The following is a 23,912-nucleotide window of genomic DNA, read 5'->3' on the forward strand; positions in this document are numbered from 1 at the left end:
GTGGTCACATACTGGGCCAAATGGTGAGCAAAACCTACAGCCGTATGAACGTATGTTTTCCAGTTGTCCATAGTTCTAGGCCAAATTCGATCTGGCTGATGAGTGTACATAGTTCTGTTATCTTAAACATGTCTCATCTATCAGAATGGAGGTAAATTTACTTCCATTGGGCTAAATCACTGCACAGAATGTTTATACTTTTTTCAATGTCATAATCAAGACAAGCGCCTTTGTTTAAAACACAGTCCCTCCAATGATCATCCGTCATCACGTCACTCGATGCAGAGCGCTAGCCTTTCGATGTCAGACAGGGCTCCCCCTAAGTCACCAAAATGATTAGCCAACTCATTAGCCAAATCAAAAATCTTTTAGCCATTTTGAGTAACTTTTAGCCAGTTTATGATCTCAAGTGTGGCAACAGCTTTCTCGTCATTCAGGAGTCCCTAATTTTACAAATCAAGATGTTTTGTATGATGTTCATGATGGTTTTTACATTAAAGAAATATGTGTTTAGTTTTTGCATTTATAATTTGTGTTTTTATGACTTTTCAGGGATAGAAATCCTTTTTGGTGGTAAACTTTAAACACCAGAAATAAAATTAGGTAACAATTGAATTCTAAAAATCTGGTAGCAATGTTCAGTGTATATTACAAGAGGTACAGATTGAATATTTCTGCCACATTCAGTTAGTATTCACAGTATGATAGCTTGTCATAAGTTACAGGCTTCTCTTGTGGCAAATTTATGCAGTCTTCCATAACCTAAATGTTTGAGACACACAAGTAAAACAATTTTCCATGCAGAAGACAGCATTTATGGTATAGCACAATGGCAGTGTAGATACGATTATTGTGGTATTTAAGGCCCCGGTTTTACTTGTATGTCATAGATGTGATCAAGCAGGCTGAACTAGCATCTTGAGTATAAGTACTTTTCTTGAGACAAAAAGGGCTGGGCCAAACAGAACTCTTGTAAAACAAGACACAACGATATATGTTCATTTAAATTACTCACTGTTTGAGGGCATTCATTGTTTTAATGATTATGATAACATTTTAGCCCAGATATATTTCCATTTGATATTTTGATATCATCAAGAAATGTCTGATGATGTTCACTTCTAGATCATTAAACTGGTTGAATCTACAAAAATATTAAAATCATTCAGAATCACATAATTTCTTGTATAAGTTATAGCAGTTTGAAAGTAGGCCGAATGGGAGTCAGTCAAGCTGAATGCCATTTAAATTGGCATTCACTTCTAGATCATTAAACTGATGGAATCTACAAAAATATTAAAATCATTCAGAATCACATAATTTCTTGTATAAGTTATAGCAGTTTGAAAGTAGGCCGAATGGGAGTCAGTCAAGCTGAATGCCATTTAAATTGGAAGGCAGCAAAATTACCTTTCACCTATTGGACCACCCTAGGTGGTTTCTTGAGAACCATAATTGTGTAATTAGGGGGTCTTCATGCATGACATCACATGATGAGATGACCTAGATTTGACCTTTCAGAAAACCTCAGATTTTCTCCTTTTCCTTTGTATTATGGCTCCGTTTGTGAAAGTTTCCTTTGAAATTATGGTTTTTACTATCAAACTGAGTAGTTGCAGGCCAAATTTTGATACAGCAAAGAAGGTAAAACTTTTGATAGACTCAAGGACGACCCAGGGACTCACAGAAGCAAAGCAGGCCTCAGTGTATTCATGGCCGTTACGTTCATGATGTATTGTAGTATCGAACAGCAACAGTGTTTGTTTTACGTACCAGGAAATTTGTAACTTTGTAGAAAGGAGATTAAACTGTTTCAATACATTGCAACTTTGTAGGAAGGAGGGTAAACTGTTTCAACATCTTACAACATTTTATTGTTAGGTGTAGTTTTCTGTTGAGGAGGTCTAAGAATTCAATAGCCACTACATTCGCCAAACAGGAATTTTTGTAGCCATTTTTAACTTTCTTTCGCATTTGGCGAATTGGCGAATAGGTAGCGGGAGCCCTGTCAGAGATACAGCTAAGGAAATATTGTGCTATTCCGGGCTCCAAGCACGTGACGTGTCGCTATGTCGGCCCACCGTTGCCATGTCGCCTATTAGGCCGTATGTGGTCTAACTTTGGAAAGTCCCAAGGACGAACTACATCTACTACCTCACAAGTGACCGTAGCCAATATGCACGGTGTGGTGATGGTGCACGGGCACTCGATATAATTTATGTAGGGCCTGGTGACTGCGCTAGTATAGTTGCAATCACATGGCTGCCGATCTTACAAAGTGTTACCTGTTGGCCGAGGGCTCGTAGTGACGTGCCCTATACGTTTACAGTCGTCCATGTTCCCCGCCAAAAAATGCACAGGTCCAGTGAGTTCCATAGTCACGTGTCTCAGTTGATACTTAACTCCACATTCGAGGGAGCTAGCTGCCGATGAGAAGCGGGAGGCATTCACCGTTTAAAAATCGTCGCAGGAAGCAACTAAACTGAAGAGGGTGACTGGGACTTGTTTGCATACGTAAGTCATGAGAAACAATATGTTTGTGATATAAACTCAGGCCGTAAAAATGACGTTTAATTTAATTTTGAACAGTGACAACCAGAGACATTTTAACTGATAGTATGCTTAACGTACGTCTGCTTCATCTCACACTCCCGTGACGCGTAGCGCAGCGAGCAACCCGAGATGTTGTATATGAATTTGTCGTAGCTGAGTACTTGTCTTACTATAAACCTGCTTTGAATGTCCCTTAGCTTGCATGTTTTCAAACTATTCCTTAAGCTATTGTGTTTGAAAACGAAACTTATGCATGGTTGTTTCAAGAACAAATTGCACGATGCAATTATATAATTACATCCTGATAGTATAGCTGATTGTCGCGACCTATATTTTACAGTGGGTGATTACAAACAAGCAGAGTTGAGGTCATGAGTTAATTGTACCAACTCACCAGAAAGCATTTCTCCGTGAACAATAATTTGAAAGTGGGACTCGATAAGATAGGAAAAGAAGCAGAGTTTTGTACGTAAGACCATCACTGTGGCAAGACTCAAGGTGTTGTTGGTGTTACATACATTCCGTTATGACCAGCATTCGTTTTGACCAGCGTAGTGTGTGGTTACGTGCGCAGTATCACTTCGGTGTGTGCATATACGATTATCATTATGTCAGACGTTTAATACGATATTCAAACTCCGCTGAAATGTTCTTCAAACTACAGTCCCTCCACCTGTCTTCAAACTTCAGTAATTTTTGCGAAATTGCGTCTTCATTTTGACAAGTGTGACTTAAATTACTTATCCTGCATTATCATCGAGTGGTAGAAATTTGGCCATGGGATTTTGCCCTTTTTAATTCTGCTTTGTATGAAGACACCTGTTGTGTCTGCTGGAATCTGTCATACCACATATGCAAATGAAGTTACCATGTTCTGCCGAGAAACGTGTCTTTGTCATGCTAATCACTCTCAAACTTGCATTTCTGAGCCTTTTCTCCAGATTTCCCCTGTGGTAATACTGTGAACTTTGTGGACCAGTTGTTAGGTCATCGAAAGTTCACAGTGTCAGTGCAACAAATACAACTGAACAAGGAAATTTGAAATGTCCATCAATCCTTCATTGTCGTTTTGGAGTGCAGAGAGAAATGAAACCTTTTGCATTTGACAGTCTTCTCAAGCAATGACTGACACTCTACTACACCTGAACAAACTGACATCAAATTTCAAAATGCCAATTTTATTTACAGTAACCTTCAACCTGCATCATTTTTTCCTCTTTATGTGTGCTTCTATCATGATTTGGCCTCATCTATTAGGAAGCACTTCTCCAACCCTACAAGAATTTTTGAATTGGTCACCACAGGGAACATATATTTATAATTATCCATTCAGTAAGTTTTAATTTCATGTTGAATGTCTGTTGGGCAAAGCCCAATGGGTAATAGATAAACTTGGAGAACTGTTTCAAAATCATGGAGGCTGGCATTTAGTCGAAGCAGTTTGCTTTTAAAAGGTAGCGTGCTCATCCCGTTTATTTGGTGTTCTTTTTTGATAGGTTTTACTACTGGTAGTAAGTATGATCAACTTAAACTTCTAGTTACAGTTTCCAGATACTTTTTTGAATTTTGTTGAAATTATGCCCTATATTCTGTGAACTGGTTGACCAAATACCCACAAGTCCAATTTCAATTTATAAGTCGCCTGCAAAATGCAAAACATTAGGGCAGACACTTTTGAATGATAAGATAGGTTGCCAGAAACCATTTTTCATTTTGCCTAATATGAAATGAAGGTTAATACAGAATAAAAAAATTATTCAATGCAAAATTGCCCTATTTTTCCCATCCTGTTTATGGAAAATTAGTCACTAAAAATGAAGAATCAAACATCATTATTAATTTATTTATTTATTTATTTATTTATATATTTATTTATTTATTTTAAATCAGCATCTGAACATGCTTCATAACCATATTTTACATTTGCTTCCTTGCCATGAATGAAATGTAATTATTTAAGGATATTAAAATATTATTTATTTGTGTAAGATTAGGAAATACTTAAGCTTGTTTGCAACTAGTCTTGTCTTCTGTCCATTTTCACAAATGCCTTCCAAACTTCCTTCCCAGATGGCCAAACCTAATCCAATAACACAGCCCCAAGTGGATTCACAGTCACATATCCCTGCGTTCTCAGTGGTGCAGGGTAGGCATCCTCTTCTACCAGCCAGCATTATTGCCCCAGGCTTTGTACACGGTGGAAGTGAGCAAGATCGGCATGCACCTGCCATACCAACTCACACAGCCACGTCAAAGACAAGCAGACCTTACTTTGTTCCCATATTTTATCAGGTAAGTCAGCTTCCTGATTGTTTCTGAAATTCAAAGTTAAAATGTTCATTTCATACACCTATACAAATCTTTTTAATCAATATATTAATTTTTTGTAACATAGTCTATAGAAGAATATAGTTTGAAAACACATCAGTGGCCAACAGATAAAAAACATTCACTTGAAGTTTGATATACTGGTAATGTTGGGTATGTTGTACTGGGTACAAACTGAATACATACATGAAGACCTGATTGGACCATGACTTTGTACTCTGAAACACTGTTGCATTTTTATGCACAAATCAAACATTTATATTACCATCCTGTCCACACACTTGAAAACAAAATATTGATCAGTCACCGTGAAATACCAACGTGGCTTTTTTTGTGCAAATGGGAATATTGTCTGTAGTGGCAAACTTTGAAGGAAAAAAACTTTAGCAAGTCACATACATTATACCTGTTCAGTCCTGTTACCTGTAAACAGTTTCATACTCGCTGTTGACAACAATGCATTTGGGCAAAACCATGATGGTGAACAGGCTAAGGACCTATCCACCGAGCTTTTTACACCTTGCAATCCGAGCTACATGTAGTATGTACCACAAGAAACAGTAAGATTTAACTGTTTCCATATTTCAAAATGCTGTTGTAATGTAGCACTGATTTAAACACAATTTGTCTTTTGCCGATAGTCACAGAACATTTTCAAACATGTTGATAATAGGTTAAAATTGAACAATGTAAAGTCCAGTGTTGCAACCAGGGACGTGCCCTTGCAACAATGTCCCCAAACTCTAACCATTGTCCTGCATTCTTGCATACTGCGGGTCACCTCGGGGGCACTCACGAATCGACTGTGTCGGGCATTGTCTGCAAGTAATATCTGATACTGTTGATAACATTTGTTTTGTATGCTTATTTTGAGGTTTATATTTTCGTATTTTTAGAGCTGTGAATAAAAGTAATTAAAATGCTGCACTTGTACTTACCTATAGTCCGACTGAGCTCTCTGATTGGCAACAGATCAAGTTTACTAGCTGCTACAATTACTTGCCCGAATTCATGCACAGTGAAGCGATCCCGGTAGCTTGCATTTTTGTTTGTAAACTAATTTGTTACACAATAATACGAAATTTGATTAACAACTGCCGCATGTTGTCCCAAAAACGTGCAAAATGTCCCAAAAAGTAAACAGTAGGGGGACAGTGTGTCCCGTGGTTTAAAATTCCTGGCTGCAACACTGAAAGACGTTTTAAACTAGTTGTCAGTGCAACAAATAATAATGTAGGACCATTAAGCATATCAGCCATTTAGAAGTTAAGGAAAGCAGGGATATATGGGATGGCTGAAAATACTCTGACTATACTTACTCTCCATTTCAAATAAAATTTCTTAAACAGTCTTCTCTCACTTTCACAGCAGGTCCCCTCTCTTCCTCCTGCTGAGCTGGTCAAAAGACTTGCAGAGCATGAAATCACTGCCCAGGGAATACCATACCGGTACCTTAGTCATACAGCACCTGTCCATCACAAACGACATAAGACTATCCAGTCTGTTAGCACAACCCATGAAATTCTACCAGTGCAAGACACAGATGAGCAAACTTATTTTCAACGCAGCGCAAAAGAGAGAAAGAGCCGCCACGCCACAAGTGATGAAAATTTCAAGTATCATTATCAATTCGATGACCGTTCCAATATACAGGCTAGTGAGAGACCACGACGATGTCAAATTTGTCCCTACATGTGTTTTGCGGAAAGAGACCTGCAGATCCATTCATGGAGATACCACAACAAGTCGTTTGATCATTCAGACCTGATGCAGTCCAGGACCGGAGACTCTTCCCAATCAATATTTATGAAAGCTGCTGAAGAACATGAAGCAAACCAAATGCAGATAACTCCACCGACCAAATCAGATACTGATTGCATGCCACATGGAACTGCTGGTAAAACAGAAGATGTAAGTTATCCACACAACCCAACTTTATGTACAACCTGCAGAGTTCCACTGCCATCCACAGACAAAATTTCCAACCATGTTTGCTTCGAGATCGTTGTCCATCGCTGTACATCTTGCAACTTCACCACGGATGACTCCGATGAGATGACAAAACACATTGCCGAGTCCCTCCACAAGAAGACGGTGGCTGCTTTCAAGTGCAGCAAGTGCTTGAAATCTTACTCCAACCAGTGGCACTTGAAGATGCACATCCGCAAGCACATCTGGTCTAAATCGCACAAATGCGAGGTATGCGGCAGAGGCTTCAGTGAGAGATGGTACCTCAAGAGTCACTTGAAGACGCACAAATCAAAAGTTAGCGTCCCAGTGTCCACATCAGCTACCCTCAGCACCGTTCATGCACAGAAAGGCATCACCGCAAGCATGCCTACGACTAAAGTACCTTCAGAAGAAACAGCAAGCATAAGGGATAAAGTATTCACCTGTCAATTGTGCAGTCAAGTTTACTCAAACCCTCAGTGTCTTGACAAGCATGTTTCTACCCACCATGATCAAGATGTATCGCAATCGTCATCACAGAAGAAGATACTTATACCAAAATGTCCGACTCAACCAAAAAGTACTAGAGTGGGAGACACCAGAAGGATCCTTTCAATATCAAATCTGTACCCCTGCCCCATCTGTCGAATCATCTATATGACAGAAGATGAACGACAAAGTCATTTAGTCAGCTTCCATAAAGTGTTTCCCACAGTTTTGCAGTTTACACATAACCAGCCCCAGCCAACACCATCCAGTTCAGTGAGCAGCCACAGGGAGAAGGCACGGAAAAGCACTCTCAGTGCAGCTAAATTGGATACAAGCAGCACTGTGGCTAAACGTGCCAAAACAAAGCACTCCTGCACGCTGTGTGAAAGAACATTTGCCGAAGTGTGGCACTTGAGAAGGCACATGACCAGTCACATGAACAAGATGAAAGACAGCGACTCCAGTGCCAGGGACCAAAAGAAACCTGCGGTCGCAAAGACTGAAAAACCAAAACAAAAAGAAAAGACGGATACTGATCATAAAGGAAGTGTGAGCCACTTGAGAAAAAGAAAATGTACCTCTCTTCTTGAATCTCTAGAAGACAGACATGGAAAGAAGAAAAGGAAATCCCTGTCCGAAGGTGTCTTTATCTTAAAACCTCACATGTGTAAAGTCTGTGATCGTACATTTGCAGAATGGTGGAATTTGAAAAGGCACATGCAGAGCCATGAGAAGGTTGATGAGGGCGTGCACCTGGACGGGGACATTGCTACAGTATCAAAAGTATCTACACAAGATGTAGCAGTCAGCGGTAATGTTTGTGCATGTAAGCTGTGTCCTCGTACCTTCCCAGAGTGGTGGCAGCTCAAAAGACACATGCAGAGCCACAGGAACGACGTAGCTCTACTGTGGACGGACTTGGTTTTATACAGCCATGCGACCGGTGTTCTGTTTGTGCCAGACTCCATCTGTAGAGACTACAGCATAGACCTGCTGATGCATTCCCAACTAATGCTGAAGAACTTGGAGACGGTTGCGGAAGACCCTGGACCTTCTTACAGGATCCTTGCGGGCCATGTGGTTGACAGTATTACATGTAGTGATCAAAACCAAAGAAAAAATCAGGGAGTTGATTCCAGTTTACAGAAATCAATGGCAGAAGGACAGCTGAGGACAGCCAATGACAAATCAAAGAAAACATACCTGAGTCAATTAGGCTTGGCAAAAATATCAGAGGAAAAGGACACCAAAACCAGTAATTTTGACCAGACAAGCACCTACAGTACGGTTTCAATCCATAGGGCTGGGCTTGATCCATACACAACCCTTTCTCAGCAGACAATACTGGCAGAGGAAAATGGACTTCTTGTCAGAAGAGACAGTAAACATATCAAGACTGTTTTCATGACAAATCAGGCAGTTCTTGGCAATGAAAGTGAAAAACCCAAAGTCCCTCCACCAGAGAATGATACAAATGACAGCACCATGAAGAGGGACCGAAAGAAGAAGAGGACAGGATTTTCTGTGAAGAAAAGCACAAAGAGAGACCAGTCATCATGTCTGAGACTGGACAGTCACTACACATTTGAGAGAAGCCAGTACGAGTCGGATCTAAAACTGAGCAGGGAGAAAGACACGGGTATGTACCGGTGCTACTTCTGTGACAAGAATTTCCACCAGCCGTTTCACCTCAAAATCCACATCCGTACGCACACTGGCGACCGCCCCTACAGCTGTAACTACTGCACTTACTCTGGGACGCAAGTGGCGTCCATCAGATCACACCTCAAATCCAAGCACAAGAACGTAGCCTACACCATCATCACCAGGAAGTCCAAGAGCAAAGGATTAGCTGATGATGAGAGTTTGAGTTCAGCTGAGGAGCAGACGGAGTCAAACAGGGAGGCAAAACATGCCAAGAACACTGATGAAATGAAATCTTCAATCAACGCAGCCTCAGACCCTTATGATGTTAAGGCCCACAGACAAGATGAGCAAGAAGTTAAACCAGAGAGGTCTGCAGTTCTCTGTAAAGCAGATGTTACTGGCAAAACGCTAGACACGCAAACAGAAAGTCTGGGTGATCTTCTGCAGCCAAAAGTTTTAGAAGTCAAATGTGTGCAAGGTGTGGCAGGTGTGATTACAGTGTCAGAAACCAAGAAAAATTTGTCAAGTGGATCGCATGAGTCCCTGTTGTTTACCTCATCAGCAGTACACCAGTGCATTGCTGAACCGCAGTCTTCTGCCGAGCCATTTGTAGAGAATTCTGGTAGCCTGCCAAGAGTTGTCACTCCGTTGTCAGAAAATAATACCATCACCCCAGAGTCAGATGCACCTATTCCAATCATGACCCAAAATATGGCCAAATCTGTGACTCCATCCATCGATGATTGTCATGAAGCACTCTGTCTCTCCAAAGACAGGTCAACAGTTTCAGTAGCTGAAGTCATTGAGGATGAAAACAACAATTTACCAGTTCCTTTGAACTTAGTAACATCGAGGGAATCCAGACCTAACAAGCCAACAAGGTTTACTGGTCACTTTGATCCCTACCACATTGTGAACACCTTCCAGGCTCACGTTGGCAATCAACTCTCGCTCCCCATTTACAGCCATCTCTTCTTCAGGGACATCTTTGAAAGCCATGCCAGCACGATCAAATCAATGTACTTGCAACCACTTGACCTGAGCATGCCCAAAATGCAACCTCAGTCGTCATGTGACCGGGAACTGCCTCTTGATTTGTCAGCGAATGTTTCAACACAGACTACCATAGAGGGCAGTAGACTGTCCACAGTGGAAGAAGCAAAACTTTCAACAGAAACAAAGAATGCTCCCGAAACTCCACTGTCAGTTCACAACCAGTGTAGTAAAATTCAACCAGGATATCCAACTAGTGCCCTAAGTAGTTGCCTGGATCTTAGAGCCTGTGTGGCAGGTGAAAATCCTGGTATAGTTGGCTTCACTGACATGTCTGGAAGACACCTACATGGAAAAGGACTTATTCAACAAAGCAGTGTGGACAGGAAGTATGATCAAGTGTCAGACAGGTTTGTGACTAGAGCATTCCACACAAACTGGAGGGATGATGATAGAAAAGTTTCCCATATCTCTGATACAACTCAGTGCTCAACCAATTGTTCCAGCTTGTGTTTACAGGCATCATTTCATCCAAACCATCATGCAGTGACACCAAGTCTGAACGAGGACATCTCTTCAGATACACAGACAGCCAATCAGTCACAGTTTGAAGACTTGAGGACCACAGAGGTCACAGAAAATATTCACGGCGATGATGCTCGGCATTTAGGAGATAATGCCCAGGTGGAAACTGATATTCAGAAGAGCAGAGAATCAACAGGTGTCATTGCTAATCCACAGTCCAGTATGTGTAGTGAAACATCTCTGCAAAAGCCAGAGGATGCGGAAGATGGCATGAAATCACAGACAGAAATATCAATGTTGAAGAAAGCAGAAGGAGAAGTGTCTGATGACTGCACCAGTTTCCATAGAGATGAAGATTCCACATCCAAGGTGATGCTAATGCCAAGTGATGAGGACGAAGCTATGGATACAAGAAACCATGGTGATGATGACAAGACAGGATTTACAGCAACAAAAGATGAAGATGAAGACAAGCATACATGTGGGGGTCAAGTCAGCGACGAAGAAATGGAAGTAGATGGCATCCAGAATGTATTCCCTGTCGATGGAAACGACAGTTTTGGTTTTACAGAAGGAATCCAAGAGGAACCTATAAACAGTGTTGTTGCAAAGAGAGAGGATGAGGACAACTGTACAAAAGAAGAACAGAGCAGTGGTTCCATGATAAATGAATTGAACAACAACTATTATTCTCCAGCTGAATACTTGAAACCAGGTGAAGAGAATGGTAAGTTGTAATTCTTGATCTTTCTTCCTTCCTCAGTTAAGCTAGTACGCACCTTATAATGGCAAATGTTGAACATTAGTTTAACCATCCTCTTTCAAAATCCAGAATAAAAATCAGGGGGTCATCTTGCAAATTTTTGTAGCTTTCCCTATGTTATTTCTGTTGGGAAAAGTTGTGTTTCAATTTTCACAAAAAAAAGGTGGCAATGACTTCTCAAATACAGAAACATGAACAAAATGATAAAGTGAACAGTAGCAATCATACTCATGTTTACAAGGAATTTGACCAATGGACCATAAAAATGTTGAACTATGTAAGCTGAGAAGCTTTTTTCCAGTTCCTCATTTTCAATTATTTGTAAGTTTTATGAAAATTCCACTTTTTTCGCTGAAAACATTGGACACATTCTACCAGTGCACAACTCACAAGTCCATACTTTTCAGCATATGGTGATTCTTTAATATTGTAACATTTCCTACCGGTACAATTAAGTTCTAACTTAACCTTCGTGATGTACAGTGCGGCTTATATGTCATAGGATTGCTGTAGATAGAATATACAATACCATCAAAATTTTATGGACTTGGGTCACGTGGGTGAATGGCTCCCTTCGTTTCTGAGAAGTAAAACATACTTGTCTTTTCCAACATATGTTGGCAGGTAATTAATACATCGTAAAACAGTTGAGTCACTAATCACAGACACCAAAAAGTATAGTTACCACTTGTTTGAAGTTTTTCCATCTTCCCAGTTTGGTTCAGTTTGTCAACTTTTCAGTCATCTTTCTTCAGTCAGTGACCATGCAAGTCTGTTTGTTTTCTTTTGTCAATGCTTCTTATCCTGCAGTTTAATTACCCAATGCAAGGCACTTTCATCAAAATAAATTTTACTCCTGAAATGAAAGAAATAGAAATGGGTGTGAAACAGGAATAGTAGGTTAAGGGGTATGAACACTTCCATGGACAGTTAAGGAGTTTGTCAATACAAGTGTTCATCATGGATTATGTAAAATGGACTAGACATTGTATTACTATATTATTACATTCCAACCCAAAACTTACTCAATGATCAGCCTGCAGTGACTGGTATATCAGTACATGTACTTGTAACACTGCCACAGACTTGTTCATACCTTACTCAGCTCACTGGTAAGATTCGAAAAGCAAGCTCTGAAAGACAAGTGATAAACATAATAGTATTAGTAAACAACATGGCTATTTCTTCTGTGTTTTCCAAGTGTATGTGAAAACTACATTTCAAGCGATTTCTGCAGTGTTTTTTTTGCTTATTTCTATTTCATATTTTTTGTCTAGATGTTCATCCAGTTGGTATATCATATGCAGACACCACTGGCAAGCTCCATGACAGCACTCAAATTATTCAAGGTACAGATTACCCTTTGTAACATTATTTCATTTGTTGACTGTGTGTAGCCACATTTGTCTACTGACTTTTCTTTGCTCGGTATGTTTGAACCATGTGTAAATTTATGTGGTATCTTTCTCCTAGATGTTTATCCAATCGGAATATCCTATGCAGACACTGGCAGGAAACTTGGTGAAAGTAATCAGCTAAATCAAGGTACAGATTTGAGATTATATTTGCCAACAGTATAGTCATCACAAACATGGCAACTTTCTGCTTCTGACTTTATAATACAGTTCATTTAAACAGTGTGTAGTTAAAGTTCCACAGTGTTTGTCTGACTATTCTCTCCCCATCAACAATAGTGCGCTAGTCCTGTTCTCCATGGTAAAATTCATTTCAAAATATGAGTTGATAGTACCATGCAACATATTTTAACATTTATATTTGCATAAAACGGTCAACTGTTTAACCCTTTGAGTGCTGTAATTTTTCCCACCAAAATTTTAGTGCAACATTTTACCAATTTTTGTGAATTTTTCTGTAATTTTTCTGATAATTTTGGACCAAACGGACATCACATTTCATTGGTTACAGTTTTCATAAAAATTTTGGCAAAAACCTGAAAAAAAATTGACTGGAGTACATACTATAAAGGCAACAAAAATTGACTTTGGCGCTCAAAGGGTTAAAATAGGCATGCAAGCTGACTGCTCATGCCATGTTCTTGCATGACTACAAAAGGTACGACTTGTCCAGCCTATTGTTACATGTGACCCTTACTTCCTGTTTAATGATAGTGAATGACAGCATTAATGTGTATTTACAGAATCATTAATCATTTAAACAGCCATATCAATCTGTAAATTTTCCTTTGACAATTAGTTCTACACCCCAACCTTTTGCATCACGGTCATTTTTTTCTTTCTTTTTTTTTATTTTTTATTTATTTCTCAGAGGAAACTAATCATCTCATACACAAAAAAATGGAGGAAGAAAAAGAGGAGAAAAGATTTCTTTCTGGAAACAGTTACCCAATCAGAATACACCAACCAAATAAATCTGAATACCCCATTTCAGAGTGTGAATCATCGGTGATTGACCCAGACAATACTCAGACACATTCACTGGATTGCTTTGATGGCAGTGGTAATTATGTAGGAGAACCCAGTGCTTTCAAAAGACTGGTACCAGTTACATCTGATGCAGTAGTTCAGGCCTATGGAATGAAGCACACAGGCAGTCACCATGACAACACGGATATGGACACGGATATTGCACCATCAGATATTTTGGTTGCTGATGATGGTGATGACAGTGAGGTCAAAACTGAAAAAGTGTCACCAAAGTTGTCAGCATCAAATAGTTATGATTTTGAAAAATATGTTAAAGGAAGCATTATGCAGGAACATAAAGCATGTACAAGGATTTCTGATGGTGATTTCAGCCCACGTTGGTTTACATGTGGACAGTCCAAAAACGAAAGCAGTACACTGGAAAGTGTGGGAGACACAAAACTCAGCCAAGCAAACAGTACTTCATCTTCTGCTTGTGATACAGAATTTCTTGGAAACATAGAAGAACTCAGAAAAGTCATCAGTCTCACTTCTAGATGTGTTTCACAGCCAAGGATTTTATACAGTAGAGATCCATACTTCAGAAGGTACAGCCAGTGGTCTCAAACTACCATGCCAAGTTATTGTACAATGACAAACCAACCCTGGAGGAAATTTACTCCACTCTGCGTACCGCCAGTTATACATCTGCCAACTTCTGACAACTTCAGAGTTGATTCCACTACGGTCATCAGAAAAGGGAAGAGTTCTGGATCACAACAGGGGCCTGTGAAGATTGCACCAAAACCACGCCGTCAGTTTGCCGCGTCTTCACCAATCAGTGGACAGAATCAGCAGATAACAGAGGTTATAGCGCCACCATTCAGAGCGTGGCCACCGATGGAAACTGTCAGGTCTCATGTCACTGCAGCCAGTGCTAACACTTTGACGTACACCAAAAATACAAAGATCTCTCCAGGGGACAAAATATTTATTGTATGGTCTAGAAGCAGGCCTGAGCCCAACAAAAAATCAATTGAAAACGCTCAACCAAGGTGGGCAACTGGAGAAGAAATGTACAGAACAGCAAGTACATCTAGAGAAAATATGCAAATTGTGTGGTCCGGAATCAAATCAGAATGCAACACAAATATTGATAAAAGAAGTCCAAGATTGTACAATATAAACGCCATGGCCACTGATGACACCACAACCAGTAGTTCAAAGGTCACAATGTACTCAAAGAGTGAACAACCAACAGATACTGGTATACCTCAACCACAAATATGTGATGTGAATTATCCTTTGCTTCCTATTCCTACATACCCAGCTGACAGAGTGAAGGTGTGTGCTACGAAAACAGTTGCGAAAGCTCAAGTACCATTAACGCCAATAGTACCTCTTGCTACATCACCTATGCCTCACACAATGTTCACAAGTGTTTCTGATGCTATTATACAGACCCAGTGTTCTACGACAAAGACACCAATGTCACTGCCATGGTCAGGATGTGGAACATCGTTAAGCTTGCCATCAACCACTTCTACAGCAACTCACAATGCTTCCTGCTCAGGGTCAGTGTCATCATCAAGTCGGCACGTCGTGAGCCACCCATCTGAAAGAGCGTATGAACATGACCACTCATATACATCAAAACACTCAGCTTATGAAAGTCCAAAGATCATACCAAATCTGCCGTGATCCAAGAATTTGAAAAAGGTGGCTGCGGTCACACCTATCAGGCATCTCAAGTTGATGATGGCAACTGCGCTACTATGCAGACAAGAGACGGTAAACAAGGTTGCAACAAAACAGGCATTTTGTCATCTGTTCACAACAAACTCCCTTTGGATCAAAGCAACTCCTGGGTTCATAGAGAAAGGAAAACAGAGACAAACAAAGGTGAAAACTGTGATATGGATATTCTTTCCCAGGCATTAGAGATCAGTAACATTGGACATGATTGTGCAAGGTCTGAGAAATACTCTGGTCAGGCTGGCAGAGGACGTGAGACCGTTGCCGACAAAAATCACAGTAACCAAAGCCTTTCAACTACTATCTGCATGATTTCAGCAAAAGAAGCAGAATTCCCTAATACCCAGAACCCTTTAAGTGAGAGTGTTTGTGAAAACAGTGAAACTAAAACGGAAGTTGTTGACATACATATTGCCAGCAGTAGAGAATCTACTATGCAAAGGTCTCATCCTATACCCCATGGAGTTGAAAATATGAAGGCAACGGAAGAGTACCGTCTAGCTAATTCTGTTGATATAAACACAAATGGCAAAAACAACCGTACTGATTTCCAGGCTGATGCTCCAATGGTCCTCAACTCAACCAGCAGTCCTAAGATTTTCAACCCATCCGGTAGCCCTAAGGCGTTCTGTCCAATCGGTAATTCCAAAATTTTCAATCTAACCGGCAGCCTGAAAGAACAAGCCCATTCGTTAGTCCCAAGATTTCAGCTCAAGTTGGTTGTCTGAATGTCAATCCAACACCCAGTGCAAAGTTTTTCACTCTGACTAATAGTCCCAAACTCATCAGCAGCCCAATTGATGGTCCCAAGATCGTTAGCGGAGCTGGAAGTCCTGAGATGTCCTGTCCAACAGGCAGTCCAAAGATTGTCTGTAGTCCTAAGATTCTGAGTCCACAAACACAAAGCAGGCAGATGCTCCGCACAATCCCCCAGATGCAGGATTCAGAAGTTATCCATACCCATGGAAGGCCATGCTCTACACCTGAGATGGCCAAGCTGACCCCCCTGAGTGGGCCCGGAAGGAGAAGGAAACGCAAGAAAAGGAGACGGAGAGAGAGGAGGAAGCAGAGGAAAACCCATGAGGAGGTCAGAGAATGGTTGCTGTCACTTCCTGATGATATCACGGAACCACCCTCAAGCAAGGACGAACTTCACACTGATCATGCAGAAGGTAGCAGTGATCTAAAAGGCAGATGCAGAGATTCTGTTCAAAGTGAATCCAGCACTTCTCAAGTGTATTCCACGAGACTACTCATCAACCTAAATGACCCAGCTTGTACTGCAGTCGGTGAAGAAAATGACACCTTTCCGGGCAGAACCGGGAGAGAATTTGAAATTGTGGATAGGTCATTGCAAGCTCACAGCCCTGATGGAATGGGATTGGTTGATAAAAGGGACGAAGGCACCGGCAAAGGGATCCAAATTTATCCTGATGACAGCAACAGAAAGTTTGGCAAACACCATCTGGGTGAGTTTACACCTCATGAAAGAGAGGCAAGTAGTCTCACTGATGCCACGATTACAGACAACCAGGTTGTCGACCCTGAACAGATTGTCTCCAAAAGACACAGCAGAAAGAGAAGATATGACAAATCAGCCGATGAAAGCATGGACAAGCAACGGCAGTGTAGTCCCTGCACTTCAGAAAATATCCAATACGTCATCACTTCATCATCCTGCCGAGATGATTTCAAGAACACCACAACATCACAGAAAAAAGTGCCACCCCTGAAGATAACTCTGAAAAACAAAACATTGTCCACCGCCCACCCTGATGAAGCGTCCGTGAAAAAAAGTACGAAAATGGAAAGAGGAGCTGAAATTAGCACAATCAGACTTCGGAGACAGTCATCTGAGTCACAGTGGTCTGTTTCCAGGAAGTCGCCGCCGAGAGATTTCTCCCATGAGAGCAAGGATGATCATAGAGAACATGCAGGCAGCATGTCTGATTTATTATTTCCGGAAGGAAATATTGCTGGCCCTTCACTGGTTGGGAGAGTTGAAAAATATAGGATGTATCGGATGGCAATGAAGTGCACCCCCATCACTGGATGCAAGAGAATTTCTAGTGCCAGCGCCAGTGCCAGTGCCAGCAAGTCGAAAGGTCAGACACCGATGCTAGGCAAGCACATCTCGAGTTCAAAAACCAGGAGTTCTAGCGACTGCAGTGATTCTTCATATTTCTGTGATAAGGAGATTCAGAGTAAAAGTGTTTTGTATGACAGAGAGTTTTGCCCTAATCCTCCCAAAGTGAGAAGAATGATACAGCCATCTCCCCAGCCTCACTGCCGAGTTGACAAACAGTGTATCTTTGAAAAATCTTCAAAGGTTTTAGAAGCCAAGATGTCTGAAGACTTCACAGGGCAAGTTGATGAAATGCAGCATTTCAGAAACAGCACAGTAGTGGAGGATACTGGTGTTGCTAACACTGGTTGGCTAAGCAGCACTGAGATGTTTTCACCAACCATGCAGATTTTGCCAAGTTTCTCTGATCATGACATTCCAGAGACCAAAAATATGCAGGAGTTAGTTAAACACAGGGATATAGACACTTCAAATCTCAGCTTATCAGTAGTCCGTGAATCTGCATCTTCTGAGAACAGTCCTAAGTCTACAAGTAAAACAAAAGAAACATTGCCTAGTTGTCATGGAAACTCTCCTCAAAGATGTGGCAACCCAACCAACAGTTTTCAAGGAAACTCTCTAAGACTTTCCCTTGGAAATTCTCCAAGAAGTTACCATGGAAACTCACCAAGAAGTAGTTAAAAAGTGTACCCATTGTTGCCACGGAAACTCAGAGAATTTTCCGGGAAAATGCAACATAAAAATATAATATTTCCCCCAGTGAATTATGGTTCTGGAAGAGTGGTATCCTTACTGTGTATTGCTATTCAACAAGGTCTGTATGCATCTTACAATTTGATTTTTATTTCTCTGTTTTACAAAAACAAACCAAAAGTACAGATCTGGTGAAACCCAGTAAAGCTGTTTAGAAGCAGTGTTCTGTTTTCAAGAAACTTGTTCCATAAAACAAGTTTATTATATTTTTGCAGAAGCACATAAAGACATACTTTTGCCTGTAATTATTGATCAAAATTACGTTGCGTGTGAAATTTTACTGTTGGTGGCATAAAACTTGTTCATCCAGTTCAGTTCATGGCTAAGCAGACTCTAACACTTTGTGTTATTTACAAAAATCATTCTGCATGTTATGAATGCGATACAGTAAAAGTCATGAAATATCATTCATCTAACGGTCCAAAACTCTCTGTTAAATCATTGCTTTTGGAATCTATCCAGTTGTTTGCAGCTTGGGCCAAAAGTTTGATCTTTCATCCTTTGTACCAGAGATGTCATTATTTTAGTGTTAGAGAACCAAATGAACAGCATACCCATGGACACTCTAGACATAGTTCAAACTGGGAAATCAACATTTGTTATATATTTTGAGATATTGATATCTTTAGTGGACCCATCAACTTTATTGTCATGTTTGTTCACATGTTAGATGTTTTCATTGTGTATTTGAACAGTTTTGTTTGGAAGATAAACCATCTACCATGCACCATTCAGCTTCTCAAGAAAGCAACCATTTTTATAACATACTGATCGCTTCTTATCTGTATGGTTTAACGTCATATATTAATGCTCAGTGAAACGGTTCTTGCATGTATGATGAACAGTTTATTGCTTTTCAGAGCAGTTGCTCATTTTGTAAGTTACATATTATAATTATGTGGACCATGGGGGAAAAAGAATTGTTTAATATTTCTGGGGAAAAAAACATGTTTTTTCTTGTAAACTCTGAATGGTCTCCAAGTTAGTAAAGTCCCCGTATTTATGAAAGTATTTCAAAGAATTATACTGGAGACAACGAAAACTTTTGATCCAGTGGTGGCAACTCAGACAGTTGCAGATTTTGTGATAGCGAAAAGCATCTATGCCTTGTTTTTGTTGAAGAATATATGATTTCCCTTAAATCAACTCATTCCTATTCACTTCTCGTGTACCGGTATAACACTGTTATATCAACTGCACAGCACAGCAAGAAACATTTTGCTATGAACAGCGCCCCCAAGTGTTCAGAATTACAAACGGGCATTTTCCTCCAGATAGTATTGTGTAACTTCCTATCACGCCTGTTGATGATTGATGGAATAAACTGTTAATAACAGTGAAGCAACACCTGTGATCGCACAGAATGGTATCCTTGGGAAGTACAGTAAAGATAATATCTGAATAGATAGGGGCTTAAAGCCAATATTGATAATAATTAAGAGACCTTTGTGTTTCTCTACTTGTTGAGTTTATTCATATCAGTCAAATTTGAAAAATAAATAACTCTTGTTGTTTGATAATTTTTAATATCATGGGTGCTAGCCACACATTTTCTTTAAAGGAAAGTGCACTAAAATGATAGAAAGAATTGAACAAACTTGAACTTTTTACAGGTTTCATTCCGGATATACAAAACAACTCTTCTGGTTAATCTTTGTTACAGCATCATGCAATTTGTCAACTTATTCTTCGTTTAAACAGCGAATTCCACTGATAAATTTCAGAATCTATACTTGTTTGGAATTGTGAGTTGCGCAAGATCAGTTTGAATTTCTGAATAAAACCCCTGTCAGAAATGTTCTGAAGTGTTATCGTATTTTGTCAACGGATCCACCTTCCGAGGAAGGGAAAAGCATCTGGAAAATGTAAGATGGTAACCAATATATGAGAGATGGTATCCAGGCAATTGCAAGCATTTATGTCATACTCTAGATGCAATTGAAATCCCATTTAGTTAGAGCTGCAAAGTCTCTCACCATAATATGAGAATATTAAAAAAAGTATACAAAGGGAATGAAAAACTTAATTTTTTTTTTAATCCACTAAACTGACCCCTAACAAAATATTGATAAAGGTGGAATTTGATTATGTGGCATTTTGATGCTTTGAACATCGCCAGCAGAAAGGCTGACCATAAAAAATAAACGTGTTTTATCACCGTAGGAAGTAAGGGAACATTAATAGAATATTACAAATAAATCATGATGAACAAGGTGTTTAGGATTCTGTAAAACGACTTGGGTTAATATTTACCTTGGAGCAATACTTATGTATTCATTCATATGCAAAAATCGAGATAAAGGAAATTCTGTTTCCAAGACTGCTGAAAGATTTTATTGTAGCAAGTGTTGCCGTGCAAACAATGATACTAAAGCATGCGTATCCCACGCAAGGTTACCGCACAAAAGGGTGAATTTCTTTTTGAGCCTTGCAGAGCTGGTACTGATCATTTGCAGCTTTTGCTACTGTCATTACTCATTTGGCGGCATCTGAATTGAAGTCAAAACACAGTCTGCAACACGTTTCATGGCCTATCCCTCTCACTAATACTTCATCACTGATTTGCTATGATTAGTCCAGCAGGCGATTAAACAGGAGTTGGCGTGTCATCTTTCACGCCCCCCTCCCCCCTGCATCACACACACGCACACAATGAATTCTAAGCTAGTCTGTTGATTGATTTTGCTTTCCAGTCAACTTCCTCGGCATCATCGCGTTTGATTGATGAACACATTTACTGTTCACCGTGTGGAGTGTTTGTCGATGATGAATCATGGTGCCAACACCTGACACGTAGACCGTAACAGTAACAATGCATATCCCATGGTGCATTGCCAAACTGATCTGCTGATATTTCATGAATTTACGATTAAAAATGAAAGATAAATAGACGTGTTTCACTATCGAAAAAAATGTTCAAACATGAATAATCACCGGATTTTAGGTGCTTACATCTGCCAACTTCAAACAATGGTAATATTTTTTAGACTATTTCTGCAATAGTTTTTTTTTGATATTTTTTAATGTGCTTCAGAAAGTTCAAGTTGTGAAATGCTTTGACAATATTTCTCAAGTAGTTTTGACGCAAAGATGAACTTTTGAACCCAGCAATAACACTACAGTTAATAAATGTATGCATCCAGATGTGTTTATGTGTTATAAATAAAGTACAATTTTTAATTTATGAATAACAAAATGATGCATAATAATAGTGACTAACCTGGGATAATATATGAGAAAAATACTTTATAAAACCTCATCAAAGCTGAAATATCTGTTTCTATTTACGTTCATTTGCTTATTACGCACCTTGAAATTGAAGGACATAAACTTTTGCTGAATCTTACTATGAGGAAAGTTTAAACCATTCCGTTACGAAATCATAAATAAAATCAATTATTTATAAATTCTAAATAAACAAGGCAGGGTAAAACGTTTGTAAACTGTGGCAAAGTGAGATACATTCGAGACTAAGGGACTCGCACATTGATAATTCAAACATTTGCATGGCAAACATAACTCATCATACTTGATCCAAATCCACTACAATCTTACCTTGAACAAAGCTAGGTTTGCTGGGAAGTCAAAAAAAAATCTGATGAAGAAATTTTGTTGACACCTGTGAGCATGATAAATTGCTTAATTAAGGAAGCGTTGTACGAAACCAAGGCACTTTTATTTAAAGCAATATTTCTTATCAAAGATGACATGAAAACCCCCCATATTCTATGTATTTTCAAAAACAGGAGAATCTACAGTTTAATATGGCAGCAATAACTTACTTGAAGGATGAAGTAGACATAATATTTGGGGTAGAAAATCTCAATTTTGGTATTCAAGATAAAAATTAAGTAAAAAACTTGATACATTATGAAATTTAATATCTCATTTAAAACTAGAGTATATGTAGGAAAAAGTTGTCTGCATTGTCTATTTTCATTCTTAATTGGCAAGCGTTGAAAGACTGGCATAAAAAAAAAGCGATTCAAATCATGATGAACAAAATTGAAATTAATCTTATGGAAATGTAAGAACTTTACTGACAAACAAAATTGTCATTTTGTTGTACAGTGTGAATTTCCCCTAAAATGTGACCCCGCAAGAGGGGAGTTAATTTTTTTGAAATTTTGAAAATGGACAAAACAAAAAAAGCCAGGAAATCAGGCTATGTACATACCTCTGCATAAATTAACTTCTTTTTCACCAAACTTACCACTGTTTGTCACACTAAAAGGTGACACCAACTAATATTTTAATCCTATGAAAATTGAATAAATATTTTCAAAAAGTGGTTTTGAGCAAAGTACGCCGTGTTATGTGCAACGCAACCTCAAGTTGTTGGAAGTTTAAATTGGAACGGCAAACATTTCAAACTCATTTTATTGTTTTGCATTTGACAATGATACACACACAAAATAGACTTATAAACAAATCGAACAAAATATAAACAGTGAGCGAGTACAATACCTGTACACGCTTTCCATTGCATTATGGGATATGTAGATAGTGCAAACTTGTTTACTATAATTGAAATAAGACTATAATGTCGCTCTGCTAGTAACAAACCTGCGACCGCGAACAGCACAATTATCAACGGCTCAAACCAAGGGAGTTCTTGTAAAAATTTCTGAATATTATTAGACTTACAAGATTTTTGGCTTGTATCAAGAATGACGGGTGATTTATTTGTGTTCTCTAAGCAAAGCTGATTTTACGTGACTATCTGTCATACATGGTGAATGCAATTCTAAAGAAATTTGTCTGTACTAACATCATTGCTTTTGCTACAAGCACGAGTAACTTATCACCAACAAAATACAAAAGAAGCTTAACCCTTTGAGTGCTGTAATTTTTCCCTCCAAAATTTTACTGCCACATTTTGCCAATTTTTATGAATTTTTCTGAAATTTTCCAATAATTTTGGACCAAATGGATATATTTTATTCGCTACCTTTTTTTATCAAAACTTTGGCAAAAATCAGAAAAATTGACTGGGATATATTTTGGAAAGGGGAGAAAAATACTCAAAGGTTTAAAGGGCAAGTAGCTGTAATGTTTAATGGTTATTTGCTATTTTTGTTTCCATTTCAATGACTTGTTCTACTCCCCAATCATGTTGAGAGACACAGTGCTTGTATTGTCAGCTCAGCAGCCTGTACATATGTAAACTATGATGTTATTGGTGACAAATGAATGTTAGTCTGGACTAGAATTAAAATGTAAATAATAACTGTGCATTTTACACATTTAGACAAGTGTGTTGACAATCTAAATAGTTGGTGTTCCAACATGCTTGAGGGAGTAGACCAGGAAATTGCAGTTATGGCAACAAAACAAAGCAGTGAGAAAAACCATCACAAGTTACAGCTACTGACTCTCTAACGGAACAGTTTTGAAATACACAGCTATTAAGCATCCTTGGTGAAAGAGCTTGGAATGGTTCATGAAAATGAAAGCATGTGTAGTTGTTAAAAATGCTTGGCTGAATGAATGATGAATTAAATGAATGAGGCCCTGTTCTTTCACTGTTTAATTGACTGACATCGATTGGTCAATAGGCTGAACAGTCACCAAGTCAGCCATTGAATTTGTCGCCGGAGTTCAAGCGTCTGCGGAGACGTTTGTGTGGTGATGATAATAAAGGCTCTTATATAAATTTAATCAATGGATAAGGTCTGTCCACGGA

General features: G+C 39.2%; 1 protein-coding gene across 2 annotated transcripts; it reads left to right on the top strand.

Moving 5' to 3' along the window:
• Window positions 1-2,274: 2,274 nt before the first annotated feature.
• LOC139147712 (uncharacterized) lies at window positions 2,275-15,336 on the top strand. Of its 2 annotated transcripts, none has more exons than XM_070718876.1 (6): window positions 2,275-2,514; window positions 4,624-4,845; window positions 6,250-11,212; window positions 12,526-12,597; window positions 12,722-12,793; window positions 13,535-15,336. In XM_070718876.1, the coding sequence occupies exons 2-6, from the start codon at window positions 4,624-4,626 to the stop codon at window positions 15,331-15,333; spliced, it is 7,128 nt and encodes a 2,375-aa protein (XP_070574977.1). In that variant the 5' UTR covers window positions 2,275-2,514; the 3' UTR covers window positions 15,334-15,336. The 2 variants fall into 2 exon arrangements, with proteins under 2 accessions (XP_070574977.1, XP_070574978.1); XM_070718877.1 differs by having other exon boundaries at window positions 6,253-11,212.
• Window positions 15,337-23,912: the final 8,576 nt, after the last annotated feature.

This window comes from Ptychodera flava, chromosome 13 (assembly GCF_041260155.1).
Source record: "Ptychodera flava strain L36383 chromosome 13, AS_Pfla_20210202, whole genome shotgun sequence".
In the NCBI taxonomy this organism is placed as follows: Eukaryota; Metazoa; Hemichordata; class Enteropneusta; family Ptychoderidae; genus Ptychodera; species Ptychodera flava.

Coding starts and splice junctions, on each gene's coding strand:
- LOC139147712 (XM_070718876.1), top strand. CDS start 4,624: ATGGCCAAACCTAATCCAATAACACAGCCCCAAGTGGATTCACAGTCA. Junction 11,213..12,525: donor GAAACCAGGTGAAGAGAATG/GTAAGTTGTAAT, acceptor TTTTTTGTCTAG/ATGTTCATCCAGTTGGTATA. Junction 12,794..13,534: donor AAGTAATCAGCTAAATCAAG/GTACAGATTTGA, acceptor TTTATTTCTCAG/AGGAAACTAATCATCTCATA.